Genomic DNA, 26208 nt, shown 5'->3' with positions numbered 1-26208 from the left:
ATGTTTATAACTGTATATGCTCTCACCAGAAGAATTCAACCAATCACGGCAAATTTCGTTCGCGCCTTTTCTCAGTGTTCTGGATTTACCACTTCACATCCTGGTCGATCCATACGCATACAAATGATATAGTCCCTCAAATATCCATCTCTTCTCCCAGAAGATGGGATGTATTTTGCAAAACAGACAGTTATTCGATCGTTTTTCCCAGTTCGACACCCTTTCCTGTCCCTCGATGCCACCACTAGCGCTGGTTAAAATTAAAGCCGTTCAGCGACCTACAAACGGTTAAACGGATCTGCGAAAACGAGGACACGCTGTAAATCTCTGGAACGTTAGGCCTAAACCGCGTTTTTTTTATTCAAGTCAAGAACTTTCAATATATACTTGCAGGTAAGGAAGCCATCCTTTTTTAAAGTTTTGTAATTCGGGTCATGAACATATGGGGGAGTGTTCTATGCACAGCTCTCAGCATATTTTACACTTTTTCTGCCGAAATTAAGCAGGTGCCTTGTGGCCTCATGTGTGGCCTAATCTCGGACTCGGCCTCCATGTTGTTTTTTTCAGCAGGGCCGCTGGGCTGTGTGAACAAAGCTTACATTAAATCCGTGGAGACATTTATGCAGTACCAGGTAGATCAGTACCGGTAAATTGATATTGTGGGAGTATCTTCTTGCAGTGAAAATAAAGTATTGCTTTCATGTCCTAATGAAAAATGCTTTAATAATGTTTTATCGATAACCGCACTCATTAAATTCTGTTTAAGGCTGTTCTGCACCGAGAGCGATATCACCAAGTACCAGTACCCCTTCCAGGTCTATTTCTGGGCATAGAATCCAGTCTCCTGTGTGTCCTAACAGTGACACAAGATCAGGTATTTAGGACTATTGACATTGTGCATTTGTCTTCATATTTAAAAAAAAAACCTGTTTCGAGTAATGATATACATTGGTCCTCTTGAGAGACCACCCCATCTGCCAAGCCAAACCGATTTGTCATAAAGGGTGGTCTCTCATAAGAGGTTCAATAGCATGGGATTTGTAGCCATTGGTGCATGATGTTGCGGGCTCCCAAGAGACGTGGTCTTAAATATGAGGTCATTCAAAAGGGGCACCACTATATTCACTTTGCTCCATTTAGCCTTTCGCTTTATATTAATTTAAGTATTCTGATATAGACATTTAGAAATTAATTGCATTACTATCTCTGTATACAGTGATGACTTCAAGTGCACGACTGTCTGAGGATCATCGTGGAGGAAAGCAACTGTTCCATACCAGGTAAGGAATCTGAGGCATGGTAGTTTTACCCAAGTATTTACTGAGAGTAGTACGTACATGTATATCTCATTGCTCACCATGATTGGTCTAGGCCAGAGGTCGACCGGTCGACCGCGGGGGCAATGCTGGTAGATCGCGAGTCATTCATAAATTTAAAAAAATCCAGCTCCATTAAAATAGACAAAACAGGTTTTGATCCCTCCTCCCTTGGCCTCCCTGCCACTTAATTCAGGAGTTGACTTGATTGACAGAAAAAGCGACCTATTTTTTTCCAGTCTGTTAACCCAGAATGCAAAGCGATACAAAATCAGTCAAGTGCCGGGAGAGACAAACAACAAAATGAGTGCGGGAACGAGCAAAAAGCTAAAGACATACCACTTCCACACAGAATGGGAGGGAGAATCTTTTTTTGTGATGTCACATTCAAAGGTTATTTGCCTTATTTGTAAAGCAAGCGTCGCTCTGCCAAAGAAAGGTAACGTGGAGAGGCATTATCGGAGTGTTCACAAGGCATATGACAGCGACTTCCCTCCGAGTAGCGAGTTGAGAAAGAAAAAGGTCATGTATTATTGCTACACAAACATTATCTCTTAGTCTTAGTGTCGCCAACTCGTTTCTAACATGCAAAAAGACAAACAAATGCGTCTATGGTCGGTGTATTTTCTATCTTTCCAATCCAGAAGAGATCTCTCTCTCCCCCGTCTGTTTGCAAGGGGGCGGGGCAGTTTACACACACGCATCTGCTACATGCAGCAACACACGGAGGAGATGGTGGAGAGAAGCGCTCCAAGGTGTGGTTACATGTTACCCGTCTTGAGGTGGACAATGCTCGTCACCAAAAGTGTTTAGCATGTAAGGGCGGTAACACGAGCAATTTGTCTAAACATTTAGCAAAAGTGCACCACATTCAGACGGAGGAATGCACCGGGTTCGACTGTCTTTCCAGTAGCTCTGTAGCCCCATCCACGAGTAACGTTTCCACGTCAGGTGTTATGTATGCTAGCAGCAACACACGGAGTTAACTACATTATACAAACATGGGTTAATGATTAGAGGTAACTGAGTTATTTATTTTGTTAAAGTTTAAGCTATTCTGTTTCCAGTTCTGTCATCACATTATTTAATAATATTTGTTAAAACATTGTTGTTTCTTTTGATGTGAAATATTATTTATTTAATTCAAATAAAAAGCAATGTTAATTTTGTCCACAATTTGTTAAGTTAATTTAATAATATATGTATTTTTGAATCAAGTATTCATCTTTATTGTCTTCATTGTTAGTTTCCACATGCCTAAAACAACCTCAAACTAAATCTAAAAGTTGATGGCTAAATAAGAGCGTTTGAGAAATTGCGCAAGGCACACAGTAGTAGTCCGAATAGTCGATTAATCGTTTCATTAATCTATAGATTAATCGATAATCAAATTAGTCGTTTGTTGCAGCCCTATTGTATTGTTATCCCATGTAAAAATAAAACGTGTTATTCAGCAACCCTTGCAATTTGGGATTTTATTTTTGGTTGGTAGACCTCGGTTAGCTGGTCATTTCAAAAGTAGCTCACCAGCCAAAAAAGTGTGGGCACCCCTGGTCTAGGCCATTCATTGGTACAGTCACCCTGTGCTAAAGCATTTAGACTAGTACATGTAGTACATTAGACCAATCTGATATTAAGCTGTAGCGAATCTCTGTTACTACTCATGCCATGTAACTATGGCTTACTGTTGGCATGTACTGCAGTGAAGTAATAATTTCATGTTATGTTTTCAGCACCCCCACAACACCCAGAGCTTCTACATCTGCTGCAATAAATCCTGAAAGTGTGCCAACAGGTAACAAAGCCTAATGTAAAAGTTTTACTTCAAGAATATTTTTGAAATGTGTGATCCAGAACATATTCAATTGTGATTTCCTCATTCTAAACATTGTGTTCTTTTGAGACAAATTGATAGCACGGGATGTGTAGCCATTGGTGCATGCTGTAGTGGTCTCCCAAGAGAGGTGGTCTTAAAATGAGGTCACTCAAAAGGGGCACCACTGTTTTCACTTTGCTCCATTTAGCCTTTCACTTTATATTAATTTAAATATTCTGATACAGACATTTATAAATTAATTACATTACTATCTCTGTATACAGTGATGACTTCAAGTGCACGACTGTCTGAGGATCATCGTGGAGGAAAGCAACCCTTCCATACCAGGTAAGGAATCTGAGGCTTTGTAGTTTTACCCAAGTATTTACTGAGAGTAGTACGTACATGTATATCTCATTGCTCACCATGATTGGTCTAGGCCATTCATTGGTACAGTCACCCTGTGCTAAAGCATTTAGACTAGTACATGTAGTACATTAAACCAATCTGATATTAAGCTGTAGCGAATCTCTGTTACTACTCATGCCATGTAACTATGGCAGTGAAGTAATAATTTCATGTTATGTTTTCAGCACCCCCACAACACCCAGAGCTTCTACATCTGCTGCAATAAATCCTGAAAGTGAGCCAACAGGTAACAAAGCCTAATGTAACAGTTTTACTTCAAGAATATTTTTCAAAATTGTGATCCAGAAAATATTCAATTTTGATTTCTTCATTCTAAACATTGTGTTCTTTTGAGACAAATTGATTGATGATTATGGCATCCTTTTCGCATTTTTTTCTCATTCCATTTACGTTTAGCTTGGGATCTAGCACTTGCCGTTGCTTGAAATATGTGTTTAACTTCAACGCAACATGAAATGTAATGAATCATTTGTCGCAATTGCCTTAATGCATTATACATGTATGTGGGTGAATAGATGCAAATTCTAAGCATAGTATTTAAAAATGTGGAATTGTGTTATCTTGCTACAGGATTCCAGAGCAGGATGCTGATGCGTATGCAAAACCTTGAAGAGTCACAGGGGGAAATCCTTAGAATGCTGCGCTTCTTGACAAGTGCCAGCAGAGCAGCAGGAGAGGAGTTGGACGATGTACTACCAGACCCTGTCAGCAGTACTGAGGAGCTGGATAGGCTTTGTGAGAGGCTCACAGATAAGGCCTTCAAGAGACAATTGGTATGTTCCATTGTGAAAGAAAAACTTATTTTGTTAAGAATCGCTTACATTTTATGAAGAAGTAACTCCATCTTCCAAAGAGACAGATTGGCAGACACCAAGACAGACAGGCAGGCAGGCAGGCACACATACAGACAGGTATACAGACAGATAGGCAGACAGACAGGCAGGCACACAGACAGCTAAACAGGCAGGCAGACGGACAGTCAGGCAGACAGGCACCTAAGCAGGCAGCAGGCAGGCAGGCAGGCATAGATAGATAGATAGATAGATAGATAGATAGATAGATAGATAGATAGATAGATAGATAGATAGATAGATAGATAGATAGATAGATAAATAGATAGATAGATAGATAGATAGACATAATTGGGACCACTGAATTATTTCAAAACTGTAGTAGTTATATTCAATGCTGCCTTTGTTATATATATCTGACAATTTAGCTTTTTCACTTGGATGTACTCAACGGTTTTTTACTAAGAAAACTAATTATCTACATTGCAGACATGCTATATGACTTCCTTGGGTGGCCACAACATCGGAGACACCATCCGGAGGATGCTCTCCAAGTTGGGAACCAATGCCTTATGGTCAACGTATAGCCTCAAGGGAAAGAAGGGCAAGAACGCGTTGATTGACCTGTCGGTCACCAAGGTCCTCATCAGTAAGTGTTTAAGTCATAAATGGCATGCAATTGCTTCTTCAGTATTTTATGAAGCTCGCCTGATGCACTCCAGAGATACTCAATATAACATGTTGATTATCATTTATTATAACCGAAACGACCATTTTGGGGATGTTATGTTTCATGTGCATGAGTGGGTACGTGTCTGGGTCTGCATCTTCGTTAGTGGATCTTTCAAAAACTTTGTGACATTCTAATTTACTTATTTGTATGAGTATTGGTCATCCATGGGCCAAGAACACTCATGATTTTGGTGATGATTCTATTTTTATATCTTTATTGTTGTGGCCATCTTGGATTTTCTTAATTTTCTCCGGGGTTTGGCCATACTACCGCGTACATTTTTCAGCTGTTCATGGGGGGTAATCATCTCGGTTAGCGATAATGGTCCCAGGTGGGTGATAATGGGGGATATTGATCCTACATCGGCGCTAATGGGGATATTGGTCCCAAGTGCGAGATACTGGTCCCCAGTGGGTGATCATGATAATGAGGGAAATGGTTCAGCAAGAAACCCATTTGTCTGGCCATCTTGAATATTTGGTGCCAGTAAAGATTTGGGGGATGTATCCTGTGTTCGTCTGTGAATACCATTCTAATTACAAATATTAAAATATAAAACTGCCTTAGGATTATTTAGTTTAGATTTGTGAGGAATAGTTGTTTTAGTGTTAATTCTTTCACCAGTACATATACTTGTTACTCTTCCTTTCTTCCGTGCATTGCTTGGGGTTAGCAGTTTGGTGCTACTTTTCCTACAGGAGCATGCTTGAAAAACCATCCTAAAGCCAAGGCTTCCGAGGTGGAGGAGCAACTGTCCGAAAATCTCAAATATGCACCGAAGAAAAAAGGAGGGTGATAGTGGATTCTAGTGACTTACTTAAATATTTGGTCCATCTCTCCAAATGTCTGTCAATAAAGCATTTACATATCACATACATTTACCACTTTGACATATAGTATGTGTCATCAGTACTTAAATCTTTGCATTCTCACATAGTTAGTTATCATTATCACTACTCATCAATTAGGAACAATTAAGGATTTTATTTTCTAATATACCATGTATTCCCTAATGTGCGTTCTTGCTTTTTAGGAACCTGCTGCAAAGAGAAGGAAGAGCGTCGCATCTGCAGTCAATACAGATACAGATTCAGATTAACATTTCACATATTATGCCTGGTCATTGGTGCACGGACGTTTCGGCCAACGGACGTTTTGGCCAGGTATATTTGTCGGGGCGGACGTTTCGGCCAGCTTGTACAAAAAATATAATAACTGAATAAATAAATATTTTATTTCATTTAAATTCACCTACGTAGTAGATACATGTTACTGCCATTCATATATATAATAACTGAATAAATACATATAGCGCCACCAACGTAAATGTTCATTTAGTCTACAAGGTCTCGGTTCGAAAGCCACAAATGTTCAGCTGGCCAGCTATTATTGTATTACCTTGGAAAATGTTTTATCTATTGTTAGGTTATTTCCTTGAGGTACTTAGAAAGTAGTTTAGGTAAACCTGTTATGCCTTCATATAAAGAGATTGCAATTGATATCATTTATATCCCTCTTTGTGTTACTACATTTGACCATGGCTTCATTATGTTCTTTTGTTCAGGAACATACAAATTCAACTGGTTACTTATACACCTTAAGTTTGCAGAGAATATTTAAATTTCCATAATTGTAGAAATATGATAAAAAATATCATTCTACTGTCTACATGTCCTAAAATTAATTATGGGTATATGGAATTTCTTATTGATATATATCTATCTGTCAATTTGAATCATGTCATGATGTATTATGCATTTGAACCATTGAAATGCAAATAAAATTGTCTAAGAAGTGTATTATTAAAATTTGAGTTGTGTTGATTACTTTGACATAATTAAAGCTAATCGAAAGAAAATATAATTGCAAATAGAAAGTGGTCTAAATGTGGTGTGAACGTTACATTTCAACATTACATTTCAATGCGGTGACCACGTTATTTCAACCATACAAAATCACGTGGCCTCCACGTAAATTGCCACGTTGTCACAACAACAGCATCACGTGGCTGTAACGTGGCAGCCACGTGCAATTGTTAGCTGGGTTGCTACTTATTTGATTGCACTTATGCAATACACGTTTGCGTCAGTCTCATAAATTCTGAACAAAATGTGTGGATGTAAATAATGTAAGGGAACATACATGGACACGTCTATATGTTGTCTACCGACAAATTGACATGTCACATCACATGGAATGTAGACACAAATCGGGAGAACAACATCGCAAAAACAAAACCATAAATGGTTGACTGGATAAATACCACTATTTCTCTGCTATTAACTTTGACTGCACAGTCCTATGACATGACGAGTATATTTTTGACCCTGTCTGGAAACATACCTTAAGCACGCTGTATTTCTTATTTCTAGATATATGAGTTAACCTCTTTGTCTTAAGCAAGTCAAGACCAACATTTGTTTAACTTGCACAGGTTGGACACAGGACTCCACTGACCAGGGGGTTGCGGAAGATCCTGAGGAAGAGACAGTCACGCTGAACCTCACACCCTGTGACCCATCTGAACCAGAAAACAACTGGTAGGAGGCAGGGACCACAGAGAGCCAGGTGCCAGAGACAAGCACCGTGCAGGTGGAGGTGCTGAAGACCCCCCCCCCCCCCCGTGAAGCAGTTCACCATCATAGAGGTGGGGCAGGAGGAGCAGCCCCAGCGGGATGATGTGAGACAGGCTGCCACCACGGAGGGGCCCGGTAATAAAATAGATAGATAGAATCGGAGGGATGAAACCCTCTTTAATGGTCACACATGCAGAGCACACAGCACACAGTGACATTTGCTCACTGAGATTTGCAGCTTTTATATTTATAAAAGTCAAAAGTGTTTTCCGATATTTTCCTGTTGTAGGTAACTTGTTGACAAGTCATGCTTCTACAATATCTCAAAACACCTAATTGCACTTCTTGCATTTTTGGGAATAATGATTGTTCCAATAGGTAAATAATAATAACAACAATAGCTTAATCTAAATAACAATTTCACCTACAGATGAAGCGATTCATTTCAGACAGTTTGAAACGCGAGGGCCGTGATTGGTACGTGATCTGCCCTCGCTCAAGGGAAAACCTCCAGCTTGACTTGAGACCGCCCCCGTGATAGATACATGTAATTATAATGAAGCCAGCTGCAATGGATCATTGATCCACCAGGGGGTGCAGTGGGGTTCCACACTGGAGCTCATGTGAAATAAAGTGAGATACAGTATGCTGGATGTACAGCGGAACTTTGTTAAGATCCATATGTCACGGATATCATACTACTGTGCTAAATAAGAGACATGTAATCATTTACAAAACATCACCATGTTGTTATTTACAAAATAATTTTGTTATTCGAAAAAAACGAACGGGAGGAAATGCAGCCCGGATCTCGATTTTTAATCCTAATTTAATCATCATCTTCACCACGATCATTTATGTTTATGTTCGCCGAATTGACATGAAATCACTGACACATATGAATATACTGTATTCAACTTCATTAAAACGTTATTAACGTGCCTAAACTCAGTAATTCACCAAAAATATGTATATTTTAATGGAGTTTCGTCGGTCGATCAGGATCCCAAAGTGTAGCGGAGGGATCCTCATCTGGATGAAGGGTGTTATTTTCCCCATAAAGAACAAGTCGCTGCAAATTATCCCGCTTATTACATGGCCACATTCTCAACAAAGTAACGACATGACTCCCAATATTAATTGAAATGCTTTTATGGATTTAGAAAATGTTTTTATTGATTTAAAAAATAGTTGGATGTATTGATTTAAAAAATAGTTGTATGTATTGATTTAAATTGGCATGCATCCGCTAAGAAAAATAGTCCGTTGTTACAGTTTTTTAAACAGTCTGAATGAAACGGCAGCTCTCAGCTGTGTATTTACACAACTAATGGCCCATCAACCACAGCTCTCTCTCCCACTCCCCCCTTGATCTTTCTTCTCCAGCAGCTACATTAACGGTAGGTTACTCTGAGTGACAAGCTTACAGTTAGACACAACACTGTCATTGCAAGTGACCCTCAGTTAGTTGACTTTTATGTTCAACTGCTAAATTCGTTACTGATAAAAAAGGGCTTCTACTGTACCTAATTACCTTAACACTAGAACCGCCAGAGGTTTTTGTATAGGCCTACCTAAACCTGTCAAATCCCGCTATTAGAATGCAATTTTTAACAACATAGGGTGCTACATAACACACTTTCAGGAAAAGTCAGGGACTGGGAGACTTGAATATTTTATTGAAAAAAAGTTACATTGCACACACACAACACAACACACATCACACAAATTGACCCGATTGGCGGTTCTAGTATTAAATAAACTCACTAATTAATGAAACCAGTTCAATACGCATTATTCTTATTCTTATCATTCTTTATGAGCGCAGAAATAGTCTTAAAATCAGATCTGTTTTTTAAATGAAATCTGACGGCAGGCAGTTAGCTCTGATCACCTATGACAAATGCGCCGCACCTAATCGCTGGCCATTCAGCCACAGACACTGTTCGAAATGGGGGGGAGCTAGGAGGAGCTTGGCTCCCCCGAAGAGGGAGGGAGCTCCCCTGAAGGCTGACTTTGAGCTAAATAGGGGGAGCCCAAAACAATCGTGCATATTTTTGTCACATAGATTAGAAATGTTGAGTTTCTGTAAATAACAGTTCTTGAAATAAATAATAGTTATTGTTCATTACAGTTTCTGAATATTTGTTTTATATTTGTGAATATGTCTGGGTGTTGCCATCTGTATGTGGCGGCGCTGCATTCTTACTTACGTTGCTATGATTATGGCGGTGATGCCGGCGCGGTATTTGAAATGTTCATATTGATATTTCTTTAACTCTGGCTGTGTAATAAAAAAATATGGCAAAACGAAAACAGCCAAGCGTCACAGCTTTTGGATTCACAAGCAAAGAAGCGAAGGAGTCTAAAAATGACAACGTGAACGGAAAACAACTTTTAGTTGGCCGGCTGTAAGCGGCGTTAGGGTCGAGTTTGACAGCTCCACACCGAGGGAGAGGCCTGCCGATGCGGAGCCTGAAGAGGCTTCAACAACGGCCACATCCGCCGGCATAGTGACACCGTCTGTATTAGTAGAAGAGTGTTTTTATAGCAATTGATCGCATCCGCGCTGCTGCGCCAGTCAACAGAGCGTGCGTGTGACATATTTAGTAGCAGGATGTGCTCTGAAAAATAGGGCTCCCCGAAAGCAAATGGGTAATTCGAAAACTGACAGAGCTCCCTCTATACAAATCAAACTGTAGAAGGTGTGAAAGCACCTATTGTTTTAAATAATGGTCGGAATGGGACCTGTGAGCCTTCTGAATTACCGTGGGACAGCACATTCTAAACTAAAATGTTCAATCAATAAAGTAACATCTTATCTTATCTTAATAATATCTTCATATTAATAATAATAATAAATCATACAGTATGTGTCCGAAAGGGAGCAGGAGGAAGCAAACACAAAAATATAATGCATATTAAAGCAAACGATTGTAAAGGTTAAAGTATGAGCATAACAAATAAAGAAATGTAATGTAAACATTTACATTATAATTATGATTATTTAAAATATCAAGACTATATATTATTGAATTACAAGATTAGATATACTTTAGTTGATTTAAAATATTGATGTGTTCAAATGCTCTTCAAGACACAACTGAAATTCCATGAAACTTGTCTTTCTGTATTTGTGAATGAAGCGCCATCTCCTGGTTAAAACCTGAAATTGAAAATCTGGCAACGCCCTCTTGGAAAATAGTGGGAGGGCTTAACATTCCTCTATACTGGTCTTTGGCAGGCCGTAGGCAGGAAGCTGTAAGCTGGAGTCCGAAATTCAGTGCTACATCTGTACAACTTCATAAATATGAAAGAAAAATGGGATACTTGGGTATGTGTATATCCTTAGGTACTCGGATATAAATAAATATTAAATGTTTAGAAAAATACAGTCTTTCATTCCTGAACAGACATGTGGTTACTATATGGTTATACCTTTTTCACACAAAAATGCAAAGCAACAGCAGGCTTACTTTACATTTGATAAATCACAAAATAAAACTCCTATGTGATTTGGTTTACACACAGAAAGGGTCTTACATTGTAGCGTTGGGCAGTAGGTCGATTACATCAAAATGATTTGGCTCATGTCCATATATTGTACGAGAGGTTGATATCATTAATATTGTGGTCTACCTAAAGCAATCCCTGACCATAGGGGTAAACTTCGAAGCAACTCATGCAACAACATCATGCAGCATATTTAAACTTTATACTCAAGAACTGCATTTAGATACGACACTGTCCCATAATGAACATACGGGGAATAAACTTAGGTTTTGGAATCAAAGTTAAATTCATTTAACGTTACAGCACAACATGTTAATATTTATCAAACTATTCCTTACACATAAAGTATGAATTCAATTATATAAGCAAGACAACAAAACACCTAGACTTCATAGATCAACCTCAATTAAATCGCAATAACAAAAAAATATCTGTACCTAACACCTATTGCATCATGTGATGCTGCATTTGTGGGATGTATTTTGAAACTTGAGTTTAAGCTTAACTTGGTGTACTGTATGTATAAAGTAATATTCCTTCTTCAACCCACAGCTGTCAGGACAGGGTCCGTGAGGGACACAGTACTTGGTCCTAGACGCAAAAAGAAAAAGTCAGGTATATTAACAGTGTTAAGTATTTTGACTGATTATAAACATTTGCATGAGTCGAATTGATTGGTATTCTAATAAATATATCGACATGTACTTTAGCAAAGTGCATGTAAACGCAGTGATTGATGCTTCTTCAGTGAGTTAACAATGCTATATTGTGACTAATAACTATAACTGATAGATTATCCAAAAATCCAAAGGGCTTTAATTGTCTAATTAGACTAAAATACATACAGTCATAGTTGATAAGGTGGTGATGAGAATGCTAGGCAGTAAAGGAAGCAGCAGTGCAGTATTTTCTTTGGTCATCTCAGGCTCAGCAGTGGTATGGCCATTCAAACAAGCATCCCATGTTAGGACTGACAGCAGCTTGGTTCGATTTCAATGATGTATACAGTAACTTTTGACCAGTGATAACAGTGTGGTCAAATCGTGCAAGTCTGGTTGCTACTTAAATGTTCATAGTTGTATTTATTTTATTTCTAATATGACTAATACTGTATGTGGAACCTGCTTTGATGTTCACAGATTGCTCCTACCACACTCGCCTAGAAACTTTCCCCATCAGGAGTGTAATAAAAGAAAGAATGAGAAAGGTTAGACGGGAATAAAAGTAATGCATAGGGTGTGCTTTATGATTTACAAACTTCCAACACAATTGTTTGCTAAATAGCTAATATGCGTTTGGTCTTTCCGAAATTAGAGATTTGTTTTCTTCTCTTGATAGGGAAAAGCAGAAATGTTGGTGGAGTGGGAGCCCTGTCCAGTATGGTATATATCTTCCAGTTACTTGGCTTCATGTCATCTGATGTAGTCCCATGTTGGAGAACAAACACATGATATTTAACAAATGCAAAACATCCAAATCGACAACCAGTCCTCTTATATATTTCACTGCTGTTATTCTGAAGCAGCTGAAGTAGTGTAGGAACAAATGATTGTTTAACTTCATTGTTGTTAATGTATGTGTTTTTGTTTGTTTTTATTGTTTGTTAGAACATTTGTTTTCATTTCTATGTTCACTTTTTCTAAATGGTAAATGAAACATTTACTTATATAAATTGAGTTATAAGATGTTTGCTTCACGCTTTTCGGAATGACGAAACCAGTAACTGTAACTAACATTATTCCATTCTGTTTTCAGTGGCAAGGAGTGGGCTCATTCCTGGCAGCCGAAGAATTCTCCGGGATAATGCATAAAAATAAAATCTGTTATTTGAACACCAGTTTGGTTTTTGCACGTTTGTTCTCTTGTTTATATGCTCCATTTGAGTCATATTTAATATGTTTCTATAGAAATAAGATGAAAACCTCCACCAAAATGCATTTGACTTTTTAGGAAATTACAGTTGAAATACATGATTTCATTGTCAGTGATAGGAACACAATAACCTATTTTAAGCATATTCATGTGTGAAATCTGGTACTTTGCCATCCACTGCCTTATCTAATTTGTTTAACTTCTGAAGTATAATGCTTTGGAGGTAGGCTTGCATATAAAGCGTCTTTGGGTTTCAGAAAAGCGCTCTAAAAATAAAATGTATTATATCATTTAATTATAGGCCTAATTAAAATGATCCTGATCTGGATCACTGGTTTTGCTACTACATTTGAAAGCTTTTGGGGACAAATGCTTGAGATATTAAAATGGTAGTGATTACTTTGAATTTTCTTTTTCACTTATTGAAAACCACAACTCGAGTATCAGGCTGGTCTTTATCTGGAAAGTTATCCACATCTCATCATCACGTTGTCACGGCGACCCTTTGTCACGTCACAGATACGGTACCCCAACTCAGATCGCCACCCAAACGATACTGCCGTTGCTAAGGAGGCAAAAGTGCAAATTTGTATTTTATTTATTTTTTAAACACAGGGTTTGGTTTTGGATCGCGCCCGATTGACGGATTTCTGAAAAGGAATGGAGCCAATACGGCCATCAACGCAAGACAAGTCGAACGAGTCCACGCACACACGCCGGAAGAACTACAAATATGTCAGGTCTGTGTACTTCGTAACGATTGTTGGGCGCGTATCTAATGGGAATTGTAGTTTGTAGCACTGCTCTCATATTATTTCAATGGGTTAACTTTCTATTCTTCTGTGTTTTTGTCACGGTTTGTGAAACAAGCAGGACCCAAATGCAGATATAAACTGAAACTTCCTTTATTTCAAGGCTATGATATATATAGACAATGACAAAACAGAACACTCACCGCAGAACTAGTCAGGGAACAAGACGAACCGACCAAGACAGACAGACAACCCAGAACTTAAATACACACAAGACTCAATCACACAACAAGACACAGGTGAGGAGGGAGGAGAAAACACAGGGGCCCAGGTGAACATAATCAGACAATTAGACACACCAGGGAAACTAATGACAAGACAATAACCCAAAGGAAAACATGACATGGAAAACAGCAAACACACCCAAACCTACAAAACTATAAACGTGACATAACATGAGAATCGTGACATAACCCCCCCCCTCAAGGGACGGATTCCAGACGTCCCAAAAAAACAAAAGTCCAGCAGGGTGGGTGGAGGGGGTCTGGAGGACGGGTCTCGGGCGGACGGCCCGGGGGCAAGGCAGAGTTCAAAAAACTCTGCGTCGGCCGATGAGTCAGCAGGTGACGAGGAGCTGGCGTCGGCCGGTACGCCGACAGGACTCGGGGAGCTGGCATCGGACGGACAGCCATCAGGACACGGGGAGCTGGCGTCGGACGGACAGCCAATCGGAGACGAGGTGCTGGAGTTGGGACCATGGTTACTGGAGCCGGCACTGAAGCCGGGACCATGGCTGTAAGGTCCGGTTGGAGGTAGGCTTGCATATAAAGCGTCTTTGGGTTTCAGAAAAGCGCTCTAAAAATAAAATGTATTATATCATTTAATTATAGGCCTAATTAAAATGATCCTGATCTGGATCACTGGTTTTGCTACTACATTTGAAAGCTTTTGGGGACAAATGCTTGAGATATTAAAATGGTAGTGATTACTTTGAATTTTCTTTTTCACTTATTGAAAACCACAACTCGAGTATCAGGCTGGTCTTTATCTGGAAAGTTATCCACATCTCATCATCACGTTGTCACGGCGACCCTTTGTCACGTCACAGATATGGTACCCCAACTCAGATCGCCACCCAAACGATACTGCCGTTGCTAAGGAGGCAAAAGTGCAAATTTGTATTTTATTTATTTTTTAAACACAGGGTTTGGTTTTGGATCGCGCCCGATTGACGGATTTCTGAAAAGGAATGGAGCCAATACGGCCATCAACGCAAGACAAGTCGAACGAGTCCACGCACACACGCCGGAAGAACTACAAATATGTCAGGTCTGTGTACTTCGTAACGATTGTTGGGCGCGTATCTAATGGGAATTGTAGTTTGTAGCACTGCTCTCATATTATTTCAATGGGTTAACTTTCTATTCTTCTGTGTTTTTGTCACGGTTTGTGAAACAAGCAGGACCCAAATGCAGATATAAACTGAAACTTCCTTTATTTCAAGGCTATGATATATATAGACAATGACAAAACAGAACACTCACCGCAGAACTAGTCAGGGAACAAGACGAACCGACCAAGACAGACAGACAACCCAGAACTTAAATACACACAAGACTCAATCACACAACAAGACACAGGTGAGGAGGGAGGAGAAAACACAGGGGCCCAGGTGAACATAATCAGACAATTAGACACACCAGGGAAACTAATGACAAGACAATAACCCAAAGGAAAACATGACATGGAAAACAGCAAACACACCCAAACCTACAAAACTATAAACGTGACATAACATGAGAATCGTGACATAACCCCCCCCCCTCAAGGGACGGATTCCAGACGTCCCAAAAAAACAAAAGTCCAGCAGGGTGGGTGGAGGGGGTCTGGAGGACGGGTCTCGGGCGGACGGCCCGGGGGCAAGGCAGAGTTCAAAAAACTCTGCGTCGGCCGATGAGTCAGCAGGTGACGAGGAGCTGGCGTCGGCCGGTACGCCGACAGGACTCGGGGAGCTGGCATCGGACGGACAGCCATCAGGACACGGGGAGCTGGCGTCGGACGGACAGCCAATCGGAGACGAGGTGCTGGAGTTGGGACCATGGTTACTGGAGCCGGCACTGAAGCCGGGACCATGGCTGTAAGGTCCGGTTGGAGGTAGGCTTGCATATAAAGCGTCTTTGGGTTTCAGAAAAGCGCTCTAAAAATAAAATGTATTATATCATTTAATTATAGGCCTAATTAAAATGATCCTGATCTGGATCACTGGTTTTGCTACTACATTTGAAAGCTTTTGGGGACAAATGCTTGAGATATTAAAATGGTAGTGATTACTTTGAATTTTCTTTTTCACTTATTGAAAACCACAACTCGAGTATCAGGCTGGTCTTTATCTGGAAAGTTATCCACATCTCATCATCACGTTGTCACGGCGACCCTTTGTCACGTCACAGATATGGTACCCCAACTCAGATCGCCACCCAAACGATACTGCCGTTGCTAAGGAGGCAAAAGTGCAAATTTGTATTTTATTTATTTTTTAAACACAGGGTTTGGTTTTGGATCGCGCCCGATTGACGGATTTCTGAAAAGGAATGGAGCCAATACGGCCATCAACGCAAGACAAGTCGAACGAGTCCACGCACACACGCCGGAAGAACTACAAATATGTCAGGTCTGTGTACTTCGTAACGATTGTTGGGCGCGTATCTAATGGGAATTGTAGTTTGTAGCACTGCTCTCATATTATTTCAATGGGTTAACTTTCTATTCTTCTGTGTTTTTGTCACGGTTTGTGAAACAAGCAGGACCCAAATGCAGATATAAACTGAAACTTCCTTTATTTCAAGGCTATGATATATATAGACAATGACAAAACAGAACACTCACCGCAGAACTAGTCAGGGAACAAGACGAACCGACCAAGACAGACAGACAACCCAGAACTTAAATACACACAAGACTCAATCACACAACAAGACACAGGTGAGGAGGGAGGAGAAAACACAGGGGCCCAGGTGAACATAATCAGACAATTAGACACACCAGGGAAACTAATGACAAGACAATAACCCAAAGGAAAACATGACATGGAAAACAGCAAACACACCCAAACCTACAAAACTATAAACGTGACATAACATGAGAATCGTGACATAACCCCCCCCCTCAAGGGACGGATTCCAGACGTCCCAAAAAAACAAAAGTCCAGCAGGGTGGGTGGAGGGGGTCTGGAGGACGGGTCTCGGGCGGACGGCCCGGGGGCAAGGCAGAGTTCAAAAAACTCTGCGTCGGCCGATGAGTCAGCAGGTGACGAGGAGCTGGCGTCGGCCGGTACGCCGACAGGACTCGGGGAGCTGGCATCGGACGGACAGCCATCAGGACACGGGGAGCTGGCGTCGGACGGACAGCCAATCGGAGACGAGGTGCTGGAGTTGGGACCATGGTTACTGGAGCCGGCACTGAAGCCGGGACCATGGCTGTAAGGTCCGGTTGGAGGTAGGCTTGCATATAAAGCGTCTTTGGGTTTCAGAAAAGCGCTCTAAAAATAAAATGTATTATATCATTTAATTATAGGCCTAATTAAAATGATCCTGATCTGGATCACTGGTTTTGCTACTACATTTGAAAGCTTTTGGGGACAAATGCTTGAGATATTAAAATGGTAGTGATTACTTTGAATTTTCTTTTTCACTTATTGAAAACCACAACTCGAGTATCAGGCTGGTCTTTATCTGGAAAGTTATCCACATCTCATCATCACGTTGTCACGGCGACCCTTTGTCACGTCACAGATACGGTACCCCAACTCAGATCGCCACCCAAACGATACTGCCGTTGCTAAGGAGGCAAAAGTGCAAATTTGTATTTTATTTATTTTTTAAACACAGGGTTTGGTTTTGGATCGCGCCCGATTGACGGATTTCTGAAAAGGAATGGAGCCAATACGGCCATCAACGCAAGACAAGTCGAACGAGTCCACGCACACACGCCGGAAGAACTACAAATATGTCAGGTCTGTGTACTTCGTAACGATTGTTGGGCGCGTATCTAATGGGAATTGTAGTTTGTAGCACTGCTCTCATATTATTTCAATGGGTTAACTTTCTATTCTTCTGTGTTTTTGTCACGGTTTGTGAAACAAGCAGGACCCAAATGCAGATATAAACTGAAACTTCCTTTATTTCAAGGCTATGATATATATAGACAATGACAAAACAGAACACTCACCGCAGAACTAGTCAGGGAACAAGACGAACCGACCAAGACAGACAGACAACCCAGAACTTAAATACACACAAGACTCAATCACACAACAAGACACAGGTGAGGAGGGAGGAGAAAACACAGGGGCCCAGGTGAACATAATCAGACAATTAGACACACCAGGGAAACTAATGACAAGACAATAACCCAAAGGAAAACATGACATGGAAAACAGCAAACACACCCAAACCTACAAAACTATAAACGTGACATAACATGAGAATCGTGACATAACCCCCCCCCCTCAAGGGACGGATTCCAGACGTCCCAAAAAAACAAAAGTCCAGCAGGGTGGGTGGAGGGGGTCTGGAGGACGGGTCTCGGGCGGACGGCCCGGGGGCAAGGCAGAGTTCAAAAAACTCTGCGTCGGCCGATGAGTCAGCAGGTGACGAGGAGCTGGCGTCGGCCGGTACGCCGACAGGACTCGGGGAGCTGGCATCGGACGGACAGCCATCAGGACACGGGGAGCTGGCGTCGGACGGACAGCCAATCGGAGACGAGGTGCTGGAGTTGGGACCATGGTTACTGGAGCCGGCACTGAAGCCGGGACCATGGCTGTAAGGTCCGGTTGGAGGTAGGCTTGCATATAAAGCGTCTTTGGGTTTCAGAAAAGCGCTCTAAAAATAAAATGTATTATATCATTTAATTATAGGCCTAATTAAAATGATCCTGATCTGGATCACTGGTTTTGCTACTACATTTGAAAGCTTTTGGGGACAAATGCTTGAGATATTAAAATGGTAGTGATTACTTTGAATTTTCTTTTTCACTTATTGAAAACCACAACTCGAGTATCAGGCTGGTCTTTATCTGGAAAGTTATCCACATCTCATCATCACGTTGTCACGGCGACCCTTTGTCACGTCACAGATATGGTACCCCAACTCAGATCGCCACCCAAACGATACTGCCGTTGCTAAGGAGGCAAAAGTGCAAATTTGTATTTTATTTATTTTTTAAACACAGGGTTTGGTTTTGGATCGCGCCCGATTGACGGATTTCTGAAAAGGAATGGAGCCAATACGGCCATCAACGCAAGACAAGTCGAACGAGTCCACGCACACACGCCGGAAGAACTACAAATATGTCAGGTCTGTGTACTTCGTAACGATTGTTGGGCGCGTATCTAATGGGAATTGTAGTTTGTAGCACTGCTCTCATATTATTTCAATGGGTTAACTTTCTATTCTTCTGTGTTTTTGTCACGGTTTGTGAAACAAGCAGGACCCAAATGCAGATATAAACTGAAACTTCCTTTATTTCAAGGCTATGATATATATAGACAATGACAAAACAGAACACTCACCGCAGAACTAGTCAGGGAACAAGACGAACCGACCAAGACAGACAGACAACCCAGAACTTAAATACACACAAGACTCAATCACACAACAAGACACAGGTGAGGAGGGAGGAGAAAACACAGGGGCCCAGGTGAACATAATCAGACAATTAGACACACCAGGGAAACTAATGACAAGACAATAACCCAAAGGAAAACATGACATGGAAAACAGCAAACACACCCAAACCTACAAAACTATAAACGTGACATAACATGAGAATCGTGACATAACCCCCCCCCTCAAGGGACGGATTCCAGACGTCCCAAAAAAACAAAAGTCCAGCAGGGTGGGTGGAGGGGGTCTGGAGGACGGGTCTCGGGCGGACGGCCCGGGGGCAAGGCAGAGTTCAAAAAACTCTGCGTCGGCCGATGAGTCAGCAGGTGACGAGGAGCTGGCGTCGGCCGGTACGCCGACAGGACTCGGGGAGCTGGCATCGGACGGACAGCCATCAGGACACGGGGAGCTGGCGTCGGACGGACAGCCAATCGGAGACGAGGTGCTGGAGTTGGGACCATGGTTACTGGAGCCGGCACTGAAGCCGGGACCATGGCTGTAAGGTCCGGTTGGAGGTAGGCTTGCATATAAAGCGTCTTTGGGTTTCAGAAAAGCGCTCTAAAAATAAAATGTATTATATCATTTAATTATAGGCCTAATTAAAATGATCCTGATCTGGATCACTGGTTTTGCTACTACATTTGAAAGCTTTTGGGGACAAATGCTTGAGATATTAAAATGGTAGTGATTACTTTGAATTTTCTTTTTCACTTATTGAAAACCACAACTCGAGTATCAGGCTGGTCTTTATCTGGAAAGTTATCCACATCTCATCATCACGTTGTCACGGCGACCCTTTGTCACGTCACAGATACGGTACCCCAACTCAGATCGCCACCCAAACGATACTGCCGTTGCTAAGGAGGCAAAAGTGCAAATTTGTATTTTATTTATTTTTTAAACACAGGGTTTGGTTTTGGATCGCGCCCGATTGACGGATTTCTGAAAAGGAATGGAGCCAATACGGCCATCAACGCAAGACAAGTCGAACGAGTCCACGCACACACGCCGGAAGAACTACAAATATGTCAGGTCTGTGTACTTCGTAACGATTGTTGGGCGCGTATCTAATGGGAATTGTAGTTTGTAGCACTGCTCTCATATTATTTCAATGGGTTAACTTTCTATTCTTCTGTGTTTTTGTCACGGTTTGTGAAACAAGCAGGACCCAAATGCAGATATAAACTGAAACTTCCTTTATTTCAAGGCTATGATATATATAGACAATGACAAAACAGAACACTCACCGCAGAACTAGTCAGGGAACAAGACGAACCGACCAAGACAGACAGACAACCCAGAACTTAAATACACACAAGACTCAATCACACAACAAGACACAGGTGAGGAGGGAGGAGAAAACACAGGGGCCCAGGTGAACATAATCAGACAATTAGACACACCAGGGAAACTAATGACAAGACAATAACCCAAAGGAAAACATGACATGGAAAACAGCAAACACACCCAAACCTACAAAACTATAAACGTGACATAACATGAGAATCGTGACATAACCCCCCCCCTCAAGGGACGGATTCCAGACGTCCCAAAAAAACAAAAGTCCAGCAGGGTGGGTGGAGGGGGTCTGGAGGACGGGTCTCGGGCGGACGGCCCGGGGGCAAGGCAGAGTTCAAAAAACTCTGCGTCGGCCGATGAGTCAGCAGGTGACGAGGAGCTGGCGTCGGCCGGTACGCCGACAGGACTCGGGGAGCTGGCATCGGACGGACAGCCATCAGGACACGGGGAGCTGGCGTCGGACGGACAGCCAATCGGAGACGAGGTGCTGGAGTTGGGACCATGGTTACTGGAGCCGGCACTGAAGCCGGGACCATGGCTGTAAGGTCCGGTTGGAGGTAGGCTTGCATATAAAGCGTCTTTGGGTTTCAGAAAAGCGCTCTAAAAATAAAATGTATTATATCATTTAATTATAGGCCTAATTAAAATGATCCTGATCTGGATCACTGGTTTTGCTACTACATTTGAAAGCTTTTGGGGACAAATGCTTGAGATATTAAAATGGTAGTGATTACTTTGAATTTTCTTTTTCACTTATTGAAAACCACAACTCGAGTATCAGGCTGGTCTTTATCTGGAAAGTTATCCACATCTCATCATCACGTTGTCACGGCGACCCTTTGTCACGTCACAGATACGGTACCCCAACTCAGATCGCCACCCAAACGATACTGCCGTTGCTAAGGAGGCAAAAGTGCAAATTTGTATTTTATTTATTTTTTAAACACAGGGTTTGGTTTTGGATCGCGCCCGATTGACGGATTTCTGAAAAGGAATGGAGCCAATACGGCCATCAACGCAAGACAAGTCGAACGAGTCCACGCACACACGCCGGAAGAACTACAAATATGTCAGGTCTGTGTACTTCGTAACGATTGTTGGGCGCGTATCTAATGGGAATTGTAGTTTGTAGCACTGCTCTCATATTATTTCAATGGGTTAACTTTCTATTCTTCTGTGTTTTTGTCACGGTTTGTGAAACAAGCAGGACCCAAATGCAGATATAAACTGAAACTTCCTTTATTTCAAGGCTATGATATATATAGACAATGACAAAACAGAACACTCACCGCAGAACTAGTCAGGGAACAAGACGAACCGACCAAGACAGACAGACAACCCAGAACTTAAATACACACAAGACTCAATCACACAACAAGACACAGGTGAGGAGGGAGGAGAAAACACAGGGGCCCAGGTGAACATAATCAGACAATTAGACACACCAGGGAAACTAATGACAAGACAATAACCCAAAGGAAAACATGACATGGAAAACAGCAAACACACCCAAACCTACAAAACTATAAACGTGACATAACATGAGAATCGTGACATAACCCCCCCCCCCTCAAGGGACGGATTCCAGACGTCCCAAAAAAACAAAAGTCCAGCAGGGTGGGTGGAGGGGGTCTGGAGGACGGGTCTCGGGCGGACGGCCCGGGGGCAAGGCAGAGTTCAAAAAAGGGGAATTCGGGCGGACGGCCCGGGGGCAAGGCAGAGTTCAAAAAGGGGAATTCGGGCGGACGGCCCGGGGGCAAGGCAGAGTCCATGGAGGGAATCTCGGGCGGACGGCCAGGGGGCAAGGCAGAGTCCGAGGAGGGGTGAAGACCAGAGAGCTCCGGAGGCCGGTCAGGAGCCGGTGTCGGCAAGATCCCCCATGGAAGAGGACACAGGACCGGCAGGACCCCCGGCAGGAGAGCAGTCGGCGGAATCCCCAACGCGACAGGACATGGAGTTGGCAGGAACCCCAGCGGAAGAGTAGTCGGCGGGACCTCCAACATGGCAAGACATGGAGTTGGCAGGACCCCCGGCAGAAGAGCAGTCTGCGGGACCTCCAACGGCTCAGGACATGGGGTTGGCAGGACCCCCGGCAGAAGAGTAGTCTGCGGGACCTCCAACGGGACACGACATGGAGTTGGCAGGACCCCCAGCAGAAGAGTAGTCTGCGGGACCTCCAACGGCACAGGACATGGGGTTGGCAGGACCCCCGGCAGAAGAGCAGTCTGCGGGACCTCCAACGGGACAAAACATGGAGTTGGCAGGACCCCCGGCAGAAGAGTAGTCTGCGGGACCTCCAACGGCACAGGACATGGGGTTGGCAGGACCCTCGGCAGAAGAGCAGTCTGCGGGACCTCCAACGGCTCACGACATGGGGTTGGCAGGACCCCCGGCAGAAGAGTAGTCTGCGGTACCTCCAACGGGACAAGACATGGAGTTGGCAGGACCCCCGGCAGAAGATTAGTCTGCGGGACCTCCAACGGCACAGGACATAGGGTTGGCAGGACCCTCGGCAGAACAGCAGTCTGCGGGACCTCCAACGGTTCAGGACATGGGGTTGGCAGGACCCCCGGCAGAAAGGCAGTCTGCGGGACCTCCAACGACACTTGAGTGGGTTGGTTCGCCAACAGAACACGGGGAGCTGGCGTTGGCCGGACAGCCAACAGGAGACGAGGTGCTGGAGTCGGCCGGTACGCCGACAGGACTCGGGGAGCTGGCGTCGGACGGACAGCCATAAGGACACGGGGAGCTGGCGTCGGACGGACAGCCAACCGGAGACGAGGTGCTGGAGTCGGCCGGTACGCCGACAGGACTCGAGGAGCTGGCGTCGGCCGATGAGTCAGCAGGTGACGAGGAGCTGGCGTCGGCCGGTACGCCGACAGGACTCGGGGAGCTGGCATCGGACGGACAGCCATCAGGACACGGGGAGCTGGCGTCGGACGGACAGCCAATCGGAGACGAGGTGCTGGAGTTGGGACCATGGTTACTGGAGCCGGCACTGAAGCCGGGACCATGGCTGTAAGGTCCGGTTCTGGAGCCGGAAACATGGCTGTAAGGTCCGGTTCTGGAGCCGGAAACATGGCTGTAAGGTCCGGCACTGGAGCCGGAAACATGGCTGTAAGGTCCGGTTCTGCAGCTGGAAACATGGCTGTAAGGTCCAGTTCTGGAGCCGGAAACATGGCTGTAAGGTCCGGTTCTGGAGCCGGAAACATGGCTGTAAGGTCCGGTTCTGGGGCCGGAACCATGGCTCTTGGGGCTTGAGCTGCTAGCTTGGCCTTGCGACTCCTCCTCTTAGCAGCCGCCTGAATACTCCGTGGACCTCCATAAGCCAGACGAGGTCCAGAATATGACTACTGGACAGGAGCAGGAACTGGGGCAGAAGCACTGGTTGACTTCAGACGGAACCCACCAAGGCGTATGGTGCCAGGTTGGGAATTGGGAGACATGGAGCTAGCATGCCTGGGGCTAGCAGGCCGGGAATCACACACTGAGAGGAAGTCCAAAATCCAGCCAGGTAAGAATTTAACTAAACCTGGTTTCTCCATTGCCCTCTGGTGTGCCTCAGCCCGAACAGCCTCTCGCTGCTGACCCCTGGACGCTCCCAACCATCGACTAGAGCAGACAGCCAAAGCAACGGTTAACTCCAATATCTCCTGCTCGAAAGGATCTGCTGGGCCCATAATTCTTGGTCGGTTCGTACTGTCACGGTTTGTGAAACAAGCAGGACCCAAATGCAGATATAAACTGAAACTTCCTTTATTTCAAGGCTATGATATATATAGACAATGACAAAACAGAACACTCGCCGCAGAACTAGTCAGGGAACAAGACGAACCGACCAAGACAGACAGACAACCCAGAACTTAAATACACACAAGACTCAATCACACAACAAGACACAGGTGAGGAGGGAGGAGAAAACACAGGGGCCCAGGTGAACATAATCAGACAATTAGACACACCAGGGAAACTAATGACAAGACAATAACCCAAAGGAAAACATGACATGGAAAACAGCAAACACACCCAAACCTACAAAACTATAAACGTGACATAACATGAGAATCGTGACAGTTTTTGTATGTTTTGAGCTGAGGTGCCAACTCAACATACAATGTTGATGAAATGAATGAAATTTGGTGATGATTCATGGTTTTTGTGTTAATGTAATAGCAGTTAAAACAGGACTGGTCAAATTTGACCACGAACACCAAAGTAAGGGGGGGAAACGAATACAATAGGAGGGTTTTAATGTAACCATTGCTTATGACATTGATGATATTTTAAATCAAAAAACATATTCCCTAAAATGTGGAAGCTCTGGATGCCATCCAAATGAATAGTTGATATTTTTTTAGGGCCACAACTTTGGCACTAGAGCACCTTGTGTTATCAAACGTATTTCAATGGTGAAACTATCCAAACATATTGCATATGACAACATTTTCCACTACGATGAAAGGCGTGTAAGCCAACAAACCTTATTCTGGTTCCATCATGGGTAACCCCACCCATCCTCTCCACCTGCAGCTGGACAGACAGATAACTGCATATTTACAACTTTTACACATGCTGATGTAACGCAAATGTTTCCAACTTGGGATCAATAAAGTATATCTTATCTTAAGATGATCGATGGCTACTGCCATATTTGCTAAATTTGCCTCTGAACCTTGACAAGTGCATGTTTCAGGCTTATCAATTTACAACAGGAGGGGTCACAGACATAAGACGAGCTGTTAAATAAAGCTCTTCTGACCTTAGCTGGCATGTGGGTATACCCACATGACAGCTAAGGTCAGAAGAGCTTTATTATTTATATTATATTATATATATATATATATATATATATATATATATATATATATTATTTATATTATATATATTATATATATTATATTTATTATTTTATTATTTATTAATGCTGCCCATAATGGGCAGCATTAATATATATATATTAATGCTGCCCATTATGGGCACAAGCAATTTTCCCCCATTTATTAATTATATGTCTTAAATGTGAGTGTTTCCTATCCCCTAAACCTCCAGGGATGTACACAGTTTAATACTGGCAACTTCTTATTATGGGAAATATGAAAACGTCTTTAAAACTACAATTCCCAGCAGAGACATGCCATGGAACATGTTGCGAAACACACAATAGTGTGTAGTTACTACACAGTTACTACATTTGTAGTTCTGGGGACGGGGTGGGGGAGGGGGTGGACCCGTTCAAATCCAGTTTTGGACAGTCTGCCGTGGTTCCATCCCATTTCAAAGTGCTGTTCGACGCTCTGCGTAACCCTCGGCGCACACTCAAACATCCAATCAGAGCTTGAGGACTATCACGGGGTTTGTCTATGGATGGGTTTGTCAAGCGAAGCGGAGAGAATACCTGCTTCCGGGTGTAAAATTCTCTAAAGCAAATGAGCTGCTCCGACCCTCGGT

The 26208-nt window shown here is 42.9% G+C and overlaps 1 protein-coding gene across 1 annotated transcript; it reads left to right on the top strand.

The window, feature by feature from the left end:
• Nucleotides 1-723: 723 nt before the first annotated feature.
• Nucleotides 724-13011, top strand: LOC307025290 (uncharacterized protein). The gene is made up of 13 exons (XM_079659927.1): nucleotides 724-874; nucleotides 1217-1280; nucleotides 3050-3111; nucleotides 3417-3480; nucleotides 3726-3787; nucleotides 4132-4334; nucleotides 4842-5001; nucleotides 5784-5877; nucleotides 7693-7796; nucleotides 11727-11789; nucleotides 12314-12381; nucleotides 12513-12556; nucleotides 12930-13011. The coding sequence occupies exons 2-13, from the start codon at nucleotides 1219-1221 to the stop codon at nucleotides 12976-12978; spliced, it is 1035 nt and encodes a 344-aa protein (XP_079516053.1). The 5' UTR covers nucleotides 724-874; nucleotides 1217-1218; the 3' UTR covers nucleotides 12979-13011.
• The last annotated feature ends 13197 nt before the right edge of the window (nucleotides 13012-26208 follow it).

The sequence above is a fragment of the Notothenia rossii genome, assembly GCF_949606895.1.
Source record: "Notothenia rossii genome assembly, chromosome: 11".
NCBI classification, from domain to species: Eukaryota; Metazoa; Chordata; class Actinopteri; order Perciformes; family Nototheniidae; genus Notothenia; species Notothenia rossii.
The sequence above is the reverse complement of the archived record's forward strand: the minus strand, read 5'-3'. Positions and strand labels throughout refer to the sequence as shown.